Source organism: Cylas formicarius, unplaced genomic scaffold (genome assembly GCF_029955315.1).
Source record: "Cylas formicarius isolate icCylForm1 unplaced genomic scaffold, icCylForm1.1 PGA_scaffold_3__17_contigs__length_32017465, whole genome shotgun sequence".
NCBI classification, from domain to species: Eukaryota; Metazoa; Arthropoda; class Insecta; order Coleoptera; family Brentidae; genus Cylas; species Cylas formicarius.
In genome coordinates, this window is record NW_026844326.1 from 17463587 (window position 1) to 17481746 (window position 18160).

Consider the following 18160-nt stretch of genomic DNA (forward strand, 5'->3'; position numbering starts at 1 on the left):
TCCTGGGCCTCTTCAATACAACATTAATAAATCTTCCTCGTCAGTTATATTTGCGTTAAATTCGTAGAATTTATATCAATTATATTTTATTTTGTATGATATTTTATAGTTTGTGGGTCGTGGACTTGTTTCTACTTAGTGAACAATACAAAAGATTATTTGGGAGATGGTGGGTGCGAGTTTTCCCATGTCAATAAATAAATAGAAAACTTTTACATATTTTTCTATGTATTGTACTTGTCTTGTTGCGCGAATAAATACGTAACATTTTTATATTTCTTAATAATTTGGAATTTTAATTTTTTATCTGTACATAACAAAAAAGTTCGCCCACGATCTGGGAATTTTAGACCGCGGTTGAAAAAACGTGACCATGAGTCCTCAGCCATTTACTTTGTAATTAGATGTTATCGTTAAATTACTATATAAATAAATAATTAAATAAGGCACAGTAAATTATCAACTTGTGATCTAATGTCCCTTTTTAAGCCAATTACGGTAAGATATTAAAAGAAAAAGAATATATTAAATGGATTATATTGAGTTATTGTGAGTTATTTTTATGAAGGGACACACAAGTGTGTGTTCCCCAAAAACGTATCTAATGAGGGGATATTAGAGAGCAATGTAAGCATACTTCATCCATCGCAAAAGTGCAATTTGTATTTCAGAAATATGTCGTCCCAGTTATTCAGATCGGCTACAATTTGAGTAAGTAACATGTTGTATTTAAATTTTGTTTAAAAATCGAATATCTTCCGATATAGGATGAAATATAAATGAACTAATGCTTAAAAATAATGCTGACAATCAAAGTGTTAAAAAGCCACCTAAAATTTGGGATTTTGTTATATAAAGTCATTCTATCCCCATTTCTGACGGCAATAAATGTTCCTTATTATTTTTCATTTTAATAATTGTTTTATTAGGCATGCGTTAAGTTGTAAATTGTAAAACTGAGAAGTGCCATTATTCGCACGTAATAATGCCAATTTATTCTAAACAATTTTTTCAGGAACCAGTAGTCAAATTAAATAAGCCAATAATATTAGTAGGTTTTAAACTGATTAAAAACTAAGAAGTGATGGAAAGATAGAGATACTTAATACGCTTTTAGCTTGTTTCTGCAATAATAATTTCAATGCTTTGTTGTACATACAATCAATAATATCAATGCCTTATAAATATTTACTTGCAAATTACTATTTGCTCAATACAGTAAGGTTGAAGTTGAATTTATTATCGGGCTGCTGTCGTTTTGGGTATTGGCCTCTTTATTCCCTTATTGATAATTTAACTAGAAAATATTGGGAAAATAACAACTAATTTGTTTTGTTACTTTATTGCCATGGCGATTAAACCTTGCGTCCCATATGTGGTGATTAATTCTTGAACCATGTTTTACCACCGCCCAAGTTGTGATGTGTCTAGTTTTCAGCATTCAGCGTATTCAAAACAGTTTCGAAAGTTATCGAAAAAACCTGGTAAGTCATTCATTAAATCTACTACAACTACTAACATTATCGCACTTATTTTGCATGATATATGTTTCAGTTTATTTATTATTAATCAAAAACTAACAAAAATAATGCACGCAAATTCACTTGTAAAATTTAGTTTATTGATAGGTACTCTTATTTTCCCTGATTTTAAATGTTCGTTTTTTCACATTCGTCGTCGTTACATTGTCTATTAAATTACTGTCCGCTTGTAATTTACAGTGACATCATCAACCGCTGCCGGCCCCGACCCCAAAACCATCAACAAATATGGCGATTGCTTTTACGTAACCGACATTATCATTGTCGTTCTCCGACCGAATTTTAATTAAGGTGGCAATACGTGCGGTTGCCTCCCCACTTCTCATTTCCTTACCGCTTTACAGGTAACCTAAACTTTGGTCACTGTTTCTTTAACAACATATTCAAATTATAGTTCTGGCGCATCCACCTAATTAAAGATTTCCTATTTGGTGTGTTCCGATATATCCCTTTGCGAAATAGCAAAACTAAAGTGCATTTTAAATTTAAATTATGAAATATTTTTTTTGACAGGTACAAATAATAAAAGTAATATTCCGTTAACCTTTTCGCTACGTTTAGAACTAATTATTGAGTGGTGTCTCTGTATATCAATACTTTAATTAATTGGTTTAATTAAATTTTAATTCAACGAATGTTTTAAATTAAATTGATTGATTGATTATTGATTAATTACTTCTCAGACATTAAAAATAAAATTATGAACTATATCAAAAAAACAAAAGATTCCAGGAGCCAGGATTATTTATTCGATGACTTCTTATGATAAAAAAAATATATAGAAAATATTACTTATGCAAAATATAAATACTTAATACACATTAAAAAGAGCAGAAACACAATGTAAAACATGTCTGGCATATATATACTAACAGTTAAAAGGTGGCTGTTAGAAAAACGGCCACAATCGCGATCACCAATGCGCCAAGTCTGGCGAACTTGGAGGCTGAGTTGCATTTGTCGGAGTCGCAAGTGCTACATTCGAGATCGCTTAGTGCTTCGGGATCGTTGCTGGATATTTTGGACACCCACCCTATACTCTCTGCAATAACGCTGCAACCAAACGCGGGCGGATTTTGACAACCTCGTGCCACGTACCAGTTTCCTTGGCGATCTGAAACGAACAAATTCTGTATTTGTTTGTGGTGGCGAAACGAAGCACTTACTCCTCGCAGTTATTTTGAAGCATTTCGTTGTGAACAAAGAGTCGAATATGCCAGCACTGGCACATTCTTGAGTGGGATAGACGAATGAGAGAAGACCCCAATCGCAAGTCTTACTCTGCTGGCTATCGCAGGAGTAACATGTCAAAGCCTTTGCTGCAAATAAAGCAAAAGTCATCCTTTACTGTATAGCAATGCAATAAATAAAATAAACCCTTATGTAAATACTTTACTTCAGGCTTTTAGAATGGTATGTTTAAATTTATGAATTTTTATTATTTTAACATTGTTTGCTTAATTTGATTTTTTCTAGTTTCTTTTCAAATCTAAACCTCATCTTAAGGATTGCTTTGACTGTACAAGAATGATGAGATGTGATGAGATTTAAGAAAAAAGTGTTAATATTAGTGAAAGCTTAAAAAGTGTTAAATTGATGCATAGTGGATGTATGTCGGCACACACTTTTGAAATCCTTGTCCAAATATTGTTTTTTAAAGATTTTAGTTTTTTATATTTAGACTTGTTGGGAGTCTTCCCTGAAAATGACATAAATAAGCATATACCAATTTACCATTTTTTTAAAATAATTTCGTAATACATGACCAAACATCCTTATCCTACTATTTAAGATGGCGATTTGGAAAATTATAGGTACTTAATAAAAAGAGAATAAATTAAATTATAATAAATTCTGTAATAAAAGAGTGTAAAAGTTTATATATTTTTTGGACTATACTACAATAACCTATGCGTTTAATGTGGCTGTTAAGTTTATGGCCAACATTAATGAAATGAATTAGCACAGGTAGTTTTGAGATAACATTATTGGTATTTCTAACATTTCCAACGGTTTTGTTCCCTTTATTTATTCTAAAACACGGATTATTTACAAAAACATCTAATATCCCTCGAAATAAGAGTCACGATGATTACCACAATAGCCCCATCGCTGTGGTATCCTTAATTTGCCTCTCAATTTGTACCAGATTTGAAATAATTTTAATGTAGTTTTTGAATTTAGGGAATTTAGAGTAAAAATAATGTCAAAAAGGTATTTCGTATAAAACGTTTTGAAAATATAGACAGGGAAAACGAAAAGATACCAATGCTTACACTGATTATGATAAATTTGTGGCTTTTAACGATTTCTAAACATGTTTCCAATAATACAATTTTTATCTCACGAGATCATGACAATTTAATTACAATTTTTTTTTGTTTACTGGTGTTATCCCTGTTATAAAATAGGCAGCCATTATGCCAAAAATGTATAGGTTATGTTAGTTTATAGTTGTTTTGATCTTGTGCCTTGCTTTATTAAAGCATTAGTCTCATTCAAGATTCAAACATTCTGCTGGTCCAAATCCGTACAGAATGAAATCGAAATCGACCATTTTTGAAGCCGAAATCGTGGATAATACCAATGTTAAGTAGAAAAGGGTGTGTTGCTTTCTTTAATTACCTACCTGCATAAACTCCCGTCAAGATAGCCAATATATTGCGCAGGAAATTCATTTTCGCACTTATTAACAAACTAAAGTATCACCACACTCGATATTTCAATAATACTCGCAGACAGAATTGCTGTTATCGCATTTTGCAGCAACGTTGATTACACCCGAAAACACAGTGGCGTACCAGAGAAATCAAATATAAATGTAAACCTATCAACTATACCAAATGTTTTGTTTTTTTTTTACTGATTAGATTCCAGCATTTATATATTATGTTTATTAACAATAAAAAGAAAGTTGTTGGGATATAATCAACAAAAATTCCTTGTACATATTATTTAAGTATAGACAACCAAAAAATTTTCGTTATTTACTATCCATATCTCGCATTGGTTATTTAAATTAATAATATTTTACTTTGAACACGCAAGCAACAAATTCGATAATTTTTATTCTTTGTTGGATTGGTTAGCTTTTCACATTAATTACTAAACCCAGTGTCCAAGGAGTACAAAATAAAACAACAAATAATATACTTTTTCAAATTTTAATATAACCAAAATACACATAATTTTTGCAGTTTAACCAGTAGCTTAATTAGACTTTTATTTTCACAAAAGCATTTACATAAAATATCTTTGATGGTAACAAACACTACTTAAAAACATCGATAAAATGTTAAATATATAGTTTTTCATTTTGAAACAGTAGGTATATACGTTTTCCAATATACATATATAAGTTATATATTAAAAAAATATATAGTTGTAGAAAGATTTATTGCAACAATTTAATATATAAATATATGAGGTGTTCATTAATGTATAAAAAGTGAGCAAAGTAATTCACAAAATGTTTTTTAAAATATTTCATTTGATTTATTTATGCCACTTTGTCAGCTGATCCTTTAGTACCTCTATTTTAACGTGTGCGGGAATGGAATGTAAATTACGTATAAACCTACTAGCGCATAACTCCAATGATGCCTTAAATCATAAGTAAGCTATAGGATATACAGACAAAACCTCTTAAATTACAAAGCACATCTATATTCTAGAGAAAACAATATCCCTACCGACCTAAAACATATCACGAAAGACATCTGAAAAATAACAGAAACAATACAAAATATACACAATGTAACAAATAATAGCAATCAATCAAACGGTTTAAAAGAGGAATGCAATTGTGGCCAAAATCAATCCAAGTATGGTAAATCCAGTTAGTTGGGAGGCCGAGTTGCACTTGTCCACGTCGCAGACGTCACACTGAATATCGGTGAACTGGTTGCCACTAGAATAGCCTGTCAACCACCCAGCAGTCTTGGCTATGGCGTCGCATCCAAATGCCGGTGGAGCTTGGCAACCGCGAGCGATGTACTCTGAACCATCGCTGTCTAAATTTGATACAGTAGTATTAGAACCGTATCGTAGAACTGACAGATTATTTCATTGTGTACGTGTTAAGATTTAGTAACATAAGTATAAAAAACAGTTTACTAAAAAAATTTTTAAACGCTTTCCTGGTTTAATATTTTCTTGGTGACTCCTTCTGTCTGCAAAGTAATTTTCTAAATATTTTAAATATAATTCCGTAATTAATATGTTTTTTTTTTCATCGGAAAATAAATATTAATATTACTTATTTAACTTGTTGTTCGATTCAAATGAGAATGAAATCTTACCCTTGGCTGTTATTTTGTAGCATTTTGCACCGGCAATGCTGTCTAGTATGCCGGCGCTGACGCATTCTTGAACTGGATACGTAAAAGAAGCTATACCATAGCCACATCGAGTGGAGTCTTTACTATTGCAGGAGTAGCATTTCAATCCGTTGGCTAAACAAAACCAAAAAAATATGGTTCAGAAATTGCGTGGCTGTTCTAGAAAAGAGTCATTCGTCATCATCCATAGACAAAATATGTTGTAAAAGTTCCGATATTTTTGGATGTCACGCGAACAATTTTATCACTTATTCAACAAGGAAACGCACAATTAACCCATTAGGATCCTAAAATAACCGGGTAGGTGGGTTTGTAAATAAAACGAACCTATTAATTGATAAGTTAATTTGAGACATTTTTAGACGGATTTACCAGTAATTGGATGGAAAGGAGGCAGCAAAAACCCACATGGACTTATTGTTATCCTCATCCACATAATAATAAATAAGAAAATAACAATTAACAGCGAACCAGTATAAATAAACAACTGCGGGGAATTCAAAATTGAGTCTAATATTGACAGCGAAAACTGAATGCGAATTTAGACTTTTATTGTTACTGGGCGTAAACGCTTACACACCAGTTTATTTAAGGCGTTTGTAGAACAATGATCACATAGTTTAATTTAATCCTTGACAGGATGTCCACGGTTTAAATAATTAACTAACTCCAAACAATAGCTGACGGGCATTTATTCATAAACGCAATAAATAACTTGTAACTTTATTTTCAATATCTTGTTTTGACGATTACGATCGTTTAAAGGTATGGAAACATAAAACACAATTTATAGGAATAGAGTAAATAAATAATCCAAAAGCCATAACTACGTATAGATCAAATGAAATGAATAGCAGCAAAAAACTTGGAATGATTTGCCAGAGAGAGAAAGTCGAGATATTTGTTCCTGCTATAATAATTACTATTGGATAGTTTCAGCGGCATATAAAATCTTGATATAAAATCTGTCCCTACGAAACATATGATACTAATAAAATTTAGTTTTGATAGTATAGTTTTGAGTTTTTTCTGACTGAAACCACATTATTCTTCCAATCTAGGCAAATAGAAGTTAGATTCTTAAAAACTAACTGTTTTTGAAAATGCAAAATAAAATTACTTAATTAAAAAATGTATGTATGTTATTGCATCAACCCAAAAATAAAATAACTCGATAATTTGCGCCAATTTAAGTTACAACCATACTTCCCTAGGAATGCCATCGCTATGATATCATCGCCTTGAGTCACTTTTTAAAAGCAAGGTTAAGGCAGGTAAATAAACAAACACGAGACCATAATTTTAAATGTATGAACAAATTGTTTTTTTTTTGCGCTGATCATTTTGTTTTCAGAAAATCGTTTCAGTTCAAAGATTATCTTAATTTGAGGTGATATGGTTAGTTGTAAGGCGCATTGTGCTTTAACAAAAAGGTAGTCTTGAAAAATATAAATTACAAATTTGTATTTGAATATAAAATAAATAAGCACCATTATTAATCTCACTACTTTTATTATTTTTGGAAATTAGTAAGTATATATAAAATAAAATTACATTGATTAACTTTTATTTAGTATTTTATTACTCGACAGCTCTAAAGCAGTAGACTCATTTATAAACTACCCCTCCTTCATATAATTACGCAATTCTTACCTGCGCCAATTGCGAAAACAACGGCGAGAAGGCAGGGGATGATTGAAGCCATATTGGCGGATCGTTGGAAACTTCCCTTGCGAAATTTGTATTTATTGTCACGTTGAAGCCCCTTCTACTGGATTCACCACGAATTTGATCCAATGGGACGATAAGTTCTTAAAAGCGAATTAAAAACTTGCCGGCAACACTTAAACAACGAAAACTGTCGAACAGATCGGCAGTCTGCTGGTTCTCGTTTCGAATATCCTACGATAGACGACATAAGCACCCCTCTACCAGAAGTGTTAAACCATGTTGCCGGACTTTCGAAGAGAATTTCAGGTTTCATCTTGCAAAAGCTTTGGGCAAGTCACGCACAGTTGTAAGCGGAAAATATTTTTCTACAACTCCTGTAGAAAAATATCAAATATATTTTTAAGCGTGCCAAAAGTTTCTTGCACTGCTTTAAAATTACGTACTTAGGGAATCATTGATAATACGTATTATTTAATTATTTTTTTCATGTAATTTGCTTATGAACATAATTATTACAGGTACCTAGATCATACATAGATAGTAGTAAACGTTCATATTATCTTTATTGGTATTTGCTATTAAAATGATATATTATGCAACAAGCTTTATAAACGACACACACGACGAGTGTTTAGTAAATAAGTGTCTAAAAATGTTGCAGCAATTTTTTTTTTGCGTCACTTGCCCAAATTACTGGTGAACAATCTATCTTTAAATTAACTTTAATTTTACCAAACTTACCATCGGCGTAAAACCGTACCTAGCCTTCAATAATCATCAGAAGTATTTGTGGTTTGGGTTTAAGGCAGTCACCGTGGTTCCAGACCAATCCGAACAAGCCGTAGGACAATATCGTTAGGTACTTCGATTTAAAAATTGTAGTATTTAGTTCGTAGGCGTAGCTAGTTCGGCTTTTATATTCTTTTCACATTATTTTCCTGCGTGTTACTAAACAAAAATTTGATATTGCTGATGTCCAATTAAGTGTGTGTTCAATAATTGCAGTTGTTGCAAAAACTACCGGGCTTCGGGTATAATTTTAAAACGCGGCGGGTTTATTTAAAACAATTCTTTTCTAACTCAGTCAATTTCGTATTGTGAAAAAACGCCTATTATAATATTAAAAACTAATGTCTATAATTTTTTATTAATTGCATGACCTGTTATCGATTAAGGCCAATAACTATATCCAGAATTTCATAATGTTTGACTGTATTTTCCGTAGCTTGACAACGCCGCAAAACATCAATTTCACAACTCGGACGCAAGAACACGCGTCGGTTCGCGAAAGTAAAATTAATTCGTGATGAAATTTTTCACAAGACGGATATTTTTTTTTATATAAAATAATATCTAATACGGTTGTAAATAAATTATCAAAAACTTTACACTTAGCTGTATAATGCCCAAAGCCTCACCTGTTATTGTATTCACTGAAACCGACCTTTGGTTTGGTAAGGCCTGAATAAAACAAATGTAATAAAATGTCTGAAATTCACCACTATTTACTACAGAGTTTGTTTTTGAAACTCGTGCCTAAGACGACATTTATCAAACTTGTTGCATAATATACTATTTTGTAGCAGTTTCGACGTTACAGTTGTTAATATTATTTACGAATTATTATTTAGATATTAGCGGCACAGGTAATAAAAAATAATATAAAGAACGATAAATAGACAAACACGAATTTAAAAAATTCAAGGTGAAGCATTTACTTTAAGTAAATTTATTTTTTATGTAAAATTTTTATAGTCTGTGTTCGTTTAGCGTTATAACTTCCCTTAAGTATTTAAGCATTGGAGCATCCATATGGTTGATTGACACTATCATTTTCGAGTGTTACGTGTCTAATAGTTATGTATTTATTAGCAGCTTCAGCTTCAGTTGACAACGAATAAAAGGTTATTAGAGTTGGTGATTTGGATTAAGGAAAAGCGACTGCACATTTTAACTTTTCCGAAAATTTATCACATTCTTATCACTAATAGAGTTGATTCTTCGTGTCAATCAAGGAAACTGCAAATGTTTGCTGGCGTGTAACTTTGGTTGCATATAAAAGTATTTCAAGTACTTCTAGAAATAAGTATTATTAGAGTAAAAATAGGGCAATGTCTTAAATTATTTAACAGATTTTCAGAAAAGGCAAACATTTGCCTAAGTGTGAAAAAATAAAGAAATTAATGGTCTTGTTTTCACTCCGAAAATCTGTGAACTCTTCCTGACTTAAATAGAGCTTATTTCAACTTTACTCTAAATTCGAATTTCGTTAGGTTTTTTGTGTTCAACATTATACGTATACACGTACATCGCTTCTAAATAAATTTGGCGCCGAAGGGCGCCCCCAGTACAGACGAAAAACATAAAACCAATAGGTCGAAACTTCTAAGCCATGCTGGCGCCGGAAATCCTCTGGTCTATCGATCCCTTTAGTGTAAGGGTCGCATTTGCTACCCTCTTTCCCTCGGAAAATAAATGTATAGTTCTGCAAAGAGCAGGACCAGTCACATCATAAAAAATTTAAAATATTTTCTGATTTTCTAATCCGGTTCTTATATTACACTTTTTTTATCCCATTTAGATTTTTAAATAAATATAAATGTTTTTACCAGATAGTGTGATAAGCCTCAAAACTGCCCAGCTATACAAGGGCTGTTAAATTAGAAAACAAGTTGTAATTTTATACACCAAGACTATTATTTTGCAACGTTCCGAATGATTTTTGAGATACAGGGTGGTCACTAGTTTTCCATGAAAGAGCTGGGATGGAAGATAGGGGGTGAAAAGTTCGTTAATAACTTTTATTTAAATTTAATCGTTTTTCCAAATTGTAAATAATTAAAAATAAAAAGCTATCTCCTCTATAGAGCATAAGTAAAGGATAAAAACAATTACTAAGATGGCTCTACATTAATATGTTATAATTTTATTATTATTGTCAATGGGTTCTGTAGGGACGAGGTATTAATTATTTGCTATTTCCGCAATTAACAAAAATGATTGTTATTGTCATTGTTATGGCCATAGTAAAACGAATAAATCTACAAAATATCAAAAAAAATATTCTACAGCAAAGTTACAGAACTGCCGAGTACAAATACAAAAATTTGGATTGCAAAATAATACTTTTAATCACTGTATATTTTAAAATTAGAGGTAAAGCTGTTTGTTATAATTAAATAACACATAGAGAATACTACGTTTGGTACCGCGTGGACTCTTGGCACGGATCCATCATGACTATCGCAAAAACGCCAGTAAGATCTGAAACAGAAAACGTTTGCTAAAATGATGCATTTTAGGCATCGATAGAGATTCGACAATTTCCGTCCTCTTGAATACAAAACAAACCTGTTTTCAATTTTAATCGAGGAACTAGAATACTAGAATACAAATAATGATAGCTTCTGTTTGATGCTCAAAACTAACCACTACCGGATCATCAAGAGGAGGACGTGAGTGACTGTGAGTGACTTTTGTTTTCATTACGGTCCTGAACACTCCGGCACTTTTATCAAGGTATGCTAATTGTAAGTAGATATTTTTGCAAGTTTTAGCGACGATTATTGTTTATTGTTGAACATGAAGAAACTAAATTTAGTATTTTTATTTAGTATTTCGTTAGTTAGCCTTCCTCTAATTCCATAGGCGTAGATTGTCAAGAGTCCCGAGAGTGGCAAGTAGACACGCAGGTAGTTGACCTACCTTCTGCCTTAGTGTTAAAATTGGAATTACAGTTATTCTCCTGGAGTTGTTGACAATGTTCGTTGAAAATGGCTGTTTTTGAAACTGTTGCTGAGAAACGGTTTACTAAAACTACGCTTTTTTAAATTAGAAAAGTACTATTCTCAGTATGTCAGTTCACTGGGCTCTTCGCAACGAAAACTCAACATTCGAAGTTGGCAAAACAGTTAAAATGTGTTGTACAAAAAAAAACCGTTGTACAGTTAACAGCCGACTTGAGCACGACTACCCAAGAAGAAAAAAAGAAACTGTAATAAATGACGATAAAAAGGAATAGGGGAAAGATTATATATATATATATATATATATATATATATATATATATATATATATATATATATATATGTATATATATATATATATATATATATATATATATATATATATATATATAATATTATATATATATATATATATATATATATATATATATATATAATATATATATATATATATAATATATATATATATATACTATATATATATATATATATATATATATACATATATATATATATATATATATATATATATATATATATATATATATATATATATATATATATATATATATATATATACATATATATATATATATATATACATATATATATATATATATATATATATATATATATAATATATATATACTATATATATATATATATATATATATATATATACATATATATATATATATATATATATATATATATATATATATATATATATATATATATATATATATATATATATATATATATATATATATATATATATATATATATATATATATACATATATATATATATATATATATATATATACATATATATATATATATATATATATATACATATATATATATATATACATATATATATATATATATATATACATATATATATATATATATATATATATATATATATATTATATATATATATATTATATATATATATATATATATATATATATATATATATATATATATATATATATATATATATATATATATATATATATATATATATATATATATATATATCATTTAATTTCATTCACCATTTTTCTATTGCTTGGAAATTAGTATGGTCCTAAGATAGAAACGATTTGAGGCCTGTATATCTTAAAAAATAGAATAGGGACTATTATTGCAATTTATCTGAAATTTTCATTTTATTATCCACTCGCTTTGAGAAGAATATGCGCAAACTTTCACTAATTAATAAGCGAAGTTTGAAAATATTGTATGTTTATCCAGGATGCGCTCCAGCGTGCAAAATTATGCATAACACTTAAAAAAGGATTTTGGAAATAATACAAGTATAATTATTTTGGCAGTAGCAAAATGAAAATCGACTCATTATAATACAGATCATAGAGTGAACTACTTGAAACCATTTATGTAAACAAAAAATATTTTTTGTATTTTTAAAACTAAAACAAAATAGAATAAAAACGCTAAATAAATATTGTATCATTCTTCACAGTTTTCGAGATAGTTCAGATCAAAGTTTTATTGCAATTTTTTAAATTGAAAGGCAGCCGTCAAATAATAGTATTCGCCCGTTTTCACCATTTATGTGTTGAGTTATGTTCGGAGTGTCAGCGTTTACACTCGTTTTCGTGCCACAGCACGTTTCACAATTAATGCGTTTTTTGTAAACTATGCACTTAATTACCGGTTATTTATTATTATTATTAATAGGTTTGGAGTTCGACGTGTACTGACTTCCCTTATTGTAAAACAAAAATCCCGGCCGACTTTACAATATCCAATATCAAGAAAATTTTGATAGCAAATATCACGCAAACGCATAGGGATTATGATATTGAGTCAGGCGAAGCGAATGATGCAGTTGTCAATTTTCATGTTGCTACTCCCCAAAAAATTTTTTCGTTTTTGTAACCACTAGCAATGGTAGAATAGAAGTTTTCAATTATCTTGTAGCAAATTTGTACTCACAACAAATGCGAACCCATAAACGCTGCTAGAAACGGTCATTGAATTATTGAAGAACTGGTCTCCCCTTTTATTTTCCGTGATGTAGTAGTAGTTATACGCCCTCCCTAAAACGATTTGTTATATAGGGGTAATATACACAACAACGAAAAATTGTAACTTACCGTCTCGTAAAAAAATCATCACCAAGATCACCAACAAAAGCAATTTCGAAATCATGTCCGGAATTCTGTAGGTACTGTAGTAATATTCACCTAGGAAATAAAAAAATTAAATCGACAGAATAGACGTTTCCTGTCTATGTTAGATGCCCACGTGTACAGCGTGGAAATTGATTTTTGATTAAGAATTGAAATAAGGGGTCGATTAGTAAAACTTGGTAAACGTTGAAGTGAGAACACGAATGTTTTCTTTTGGATGTGAGCAAAATAAAAATATAAAATAATTACTCCATAATCAGTTTCGTTGATGTGTTATTAATAAAACCTAGAATTACGTAAAGTACAGGTCAATTTGAGCAACAAACAAAAATCCAAAACGTCGGATACCGTAATTGATGGAACTGATTATCATTTTATGCGGTAACAAGCACATCTCAGGTAAATAAATGAAAGAATTATTTATTGGTAATTCTGTTGAATCAAGTTAATTTCGCAGAATTCATTTCAATGCCCTTATCCGAAAAAATGACTGAATTTTCCTGATGAATAATCAAGTAACATTACTCAAGATGTTCCCCCCTCAAGGTTTCACATATCTGTTTAATAAAACGCTTGAAGCGATTTCTTAGTTACTAACTTGTAATATTATTATGTGGCATATAATGGGGAAAATTCTTGTGGCAGAAATTCCAAAGAGAAAATCAATAGCGGTAACACCTTATATTTGTCGTCCTTGGAAGTTGTACTGATTAGGATGAATTGTAGAAAGGGATACGTGGACAATAACTTTGCTTGCTTTGTTGGAACGGACAGACAATTGAATTCTTTTTTAAATTACATTAATTCATTACATAAACGTATATAATTCACTATCGAAATTGAACAGGATAACTCTATTAATTTTTTAGACTTAACTATTACAAAAGCGCAAAACAAATTAGATTTTTCAATATATCATAAACCTTCACACACGGACACAGTCATACATAACAGCTCAAATCACCCTTATACACACAAAATGACTGCATTTAAGTCTTTTATACACAGACTTCTTAATACGCCACTCTCGACAGAAAATTACAACAAAGAACTTAATATCATTAAACAAGTTGCACTGAACAACGGCTACAATCCGTCCATTATAGATAAAATTATAAATAAAAAACGAATACAGACAACAGTAAACTCTATTTATCCGAAACCTAATACAGAACACGAACAATTTAAAACAATTACATACATAGGAGAACCTAGTGAAAAAGTTTCAAAACATTTGTCAAAGTGTGGTTTAAAAATAGCTTTCAGGACTAACAACACAATATTTAAAAAACAATAAAACGAAATGTCCAAAATTGCAAAAATCAGGTGTCTACAGGTTGAAATATTGATCTTGTCCTAAAATTTATATTGGACAAACAGGTAGATTCTTTAAGAAACGCATTAACGAACATAAAAGAGCGTTTAAAAAAATAGTTTAGATTCTAACTATGCTACACACTTAAACACAGAAAAATACATTTTTGACGACAATTTTGATATTTTACATAGAGCCACAAAAAGTAGAAAATTAAATTTATTGGAAGCCTTGGAGATTAACAAAATGACACATTCAAATGTATTGCTTAACGATCAATTAGATTTAAATACCTCTCGTTTACTGAACTTAAATTCTCACAACAATAATTAAGGTTTTATAGTCATTTTTCGGTATATATAGCAGCAGGTAGTATTATAGTAAATATTACATTTGATAAAGACACCGTCGAAACAATTGTCATGTCATAATATATAATTTCGTGAAAATCTGAACTTTAAGTTCTTATTTATTTTGTAGAAAGGGAATTTTGGAATATTTTAACAAAATCAGAAAAATCCCTAATCTTCAAAAAACTTGTATTATAAACGTATGTGAATGCTCTACACACGCATAAAAATTATCTCAATTTGTAGGTACAATTTATCAGCGGAAATCAAAACAATAGCCATGCAAAATAAAGAAAATCGTAGAAACTTTTAACAGTTACAGGTTTTCAATCACAGATGGCAGAAGGTAGCTGTTTGTCACTCTGTATGAATATTTAAAAAAACATCATTATTAACGGAGGCAATTCTTGAATATTATTCATTTAAATTTCTATATTTTCGTAGAAAATAGGGGCAAAATAAAAGGGTGATTAACCTGTAGCGCAGACCGAGGTTAGCAAACACTATACAGTCGCAATCGGACACTGAAGCTGATCCCAACCCAGGTAATCTGATACACTTTGTTTTATAGATATTTCACAGTAAAACTAATCATTAATTCGAATATCCTCAATAAAACAACAAAATGCATGGGATATCTAGCTATACCCCTTTCACTCACGCTCTAAGTTGCACCTCGGGCATTCAATAAACTTAAACGAACCCACTGTAGTGTAATATGATGGGACTGGCAGTGCATTAAATCCGCCGTGGAAGTAATAATTTGGTTTCTCTTCATCGTACTGAAATGTTCGCGATTGAGGTGAGTTTTACAAACCTCGGAACACCACAACGTGTTTCGTTGCCAAATCGCACTTGCCAACGTATATATTTTTAAATGAAATGAAATATTTTTGCTCGCGTCTCACAAACAACGGACGAATAATTTCCTCACCTTCGACCGACGTTATACTTTAAAAACAAACCCCGACCCGGACAGTTTCTTTTGTTTTGGTTCGGTGAATTCTATGTAATTCCTTTTATCACTTGGTTTATAGTTTTTTGTTTGGTTTCGTCAACCTGGCTGATAACATTGTCATTCGGTTTTCTAAATATTCGAAACAGTAGTGACGCACTTTTTGAATTTGAAAATGTGTTTATTTAACTCGAAAAATAAGAGAGCATCCGTTTGATTGATACTAAGCCGAATTTGTTACAATCCTTGAATAATCTCGGCAATGAACGGTTCAACTCATAATAATTCATTATTAATATAATTAATAATGAATTAATATTCTTCTTAACTAACCAAAACTGAACTCCGATCTCTATCGTACCTATTGATCAGGTAATTTAACTTTGTACTAGACTTGTGAATTTGTTTGAATTTTTGTTTGTTTATTTGTTTACCGTTGGCATCGGTTGAGATTTCTATTTTGGTTATTTTTTGTTAAGCTTCAGGTTATTGTATGCCTAGTAACTTCATCCATTCCTTGTGAATATTACTTGATTTTTATTTTATTTGCATTTTTTGGAGCACCCTAACGCCCCAATATATTAAAGGTACACAATTTCCGCTACTTAACGCTTGCCTAGTTAAATTCAACCTCAACATTATTATCAAAAATATATGAGGAAACAGTTTTTGCGTGCCGGTGCCCTAAGAGGAATACGAAGCTGACACTTAGAATTATTAATATCTACAAAAAGTTTTTACGAATGCTTTATCAGAATCACTTTAGAACCTAACATGACAATATTGTACTTCATAAATTCATAAAATCTTGAAAGAGAAACCTGGAACATTTTCATTTCAGAATTATTATATTATGATTAAGTTGCAATATTTTTAGCATTTTTCTTTTGACGTCCTCTGTCTTGATATTAATGTAAACGACTGCATTTTCTGTATTTTTTAAGTTTTACTAATTTATATTGCTGAGTGACTTTGATAATTGAAAAAAAAGCTAGACATTTTTGTTGTTAAGAAACGTCCTCAAACGCCGCTGGTGTTAAATAATTTCAAACTTAGATAGCGCGAAATTGAAATAAACGGCGCTGTTCTAAATAATAATAACGCATAGAAAACAACAACTTCTAGTGAAGTAGGATTAATATTCACCCCTTATTTTGTTAACGAAATTAAAAAACCTCTTGAATATTGAGAGCAAAAAAAGACGTCAGTGAATAAATTCTTCAAAATCTACTTATTATCAACAAAAGTTTCTTTGTAAAAAAAGCATGAGCTAGCTACCAGCTACAGCACAGTTTAAAATAAATAATGATTAAGGCGTTTAATGCCTTCTACAAACGACATCAGTGATTGTTGAGTGGAACTTAAGTGCAAACTAATAAATTGCAAAATTAAGAAGTTATTGTCACCGTGTTTGAAAGATTTCTCCCAACTTACCTGTCTCTGCTGTGTGGCATCCAGATCACCGTAATATCCAAATTGTCTCCCACCAGCTGATTTTCTCAGAATTTTAGACACTACATCCGTTGGGGCCATTAAACATCAATAAAGCTATTCCATATTATAAAGGGTGTTAATGGGGTCGCATGTTTTGGAAGTAAACACACAATTCAAACTTACCAGTACAAACGAAAACGTACCGGAAATTTGTAACTACGCGGTTGATAAAGCATATTGTCGACAACGTTAAACGTTCTTAAACGCAAAATAGGTCGCAATGACCTTTTACTACGAGCAAGTTCTTGAAATTGAATGGGAGGTTTTCAATGGTCGACGCGCGCTACATGCGGCATCTGTAGTGGTGGTAATCGGGCGACCTCTCGGTAGTACTGTTCCACCAACATTAAAGAGAATAGAAATCTATTGGACATACATTTATTTTTCAATTTGTCCGGCTCAAATTAGGACTTTGTTATCTACATTTTTTATAATGTCTTTCGTAACCTGGAATTTTTATTTGCAGAAATGTTTAATCCGTAATAAGTAAAGTAAATGAAGAAATTGGAAATAACAGGTACCACCCACTTAATCTGCTGACTGCCGTTTCATCTTTTTTAGGATTGTTTTATTTGTGACATTAG

At 30.7% G+C, this 18160-nt stretch overlaps 2 protein-coding genes and 1 long non-coding RNA gene across 4 annotated transcripts; all 3 read right to left on the bottom strand.

The window, feature by feature from the left end:
* Positions 1-2273: 2273 nt before the first annotated feature.
* On the bottom strand, positions 2274-4352 carry LOC132699830 (uncharacterized). The gene is made up of 3 exons (XM_060666749.1): positions 4171-4352; positions 2708-2860; positions 2274-2655 (listed from the first exon to the last, which is right to left on the bottom strand). The coding sequence occupies exons 1-3, from the start codon at positions 4217-4219 to the stop codon at positions 2417-2419; spliced, it is 441 nt and encodes a 146-aa protein (XP_060522732.1). The 5' UTR covers positions 4220-4352; the 3' UTR covers positions 2274-2416.
* A 363-nt stretch (positions 4353-4715) lies between these two features.
* Positions 4716-7789, bottom strand: LOC132699831 (uncharacterized). Its single transcript, XM_060666750.1, has 3 exons — positions 7535-7789; positions 5843-5995; positions 4716-5554 (listed from the first exon to the last, which is right to left on the bottom strand). Exons 1-3 carry the CDS (start codon positions 7584-7586, stop codon positions 5328-5330), a joined length of 432 nt encoding a protein of 143 aa, XP_060522733.1. The 5' UTR covers positions 7587-7789; the 3' UTR covers positions 4716-5327.
* A 2669-nt stretch (positions 7790-10458) lies between these two features.
* On the bottom strand, positions 10459-17857 carry LOC132699331 (uncharacterized). 2 transcript variants are annotated; one of them, XR_009618498.1, is made up of 5 exons: positions 17700-17857; positions 17517-17630; positions 13427-13516; positions 13266-13369; positions 10459-10816 (listed from the first exon to the last, which is right to left on the bottom strand). It is a non-coding gene; the product is annotated as an uncharacterized LOC132699331 (long non-coding RNA). The 2 variants fall into 2 exon arrangements; XR_009618499.1 differs by lacking the exons at positions 17517-17630; positions 17700-17857 and adding an exon at positions 15789-15940.
* Between the last annotated feature and the right edge of the window lie 303 nt (positions 17858-18160).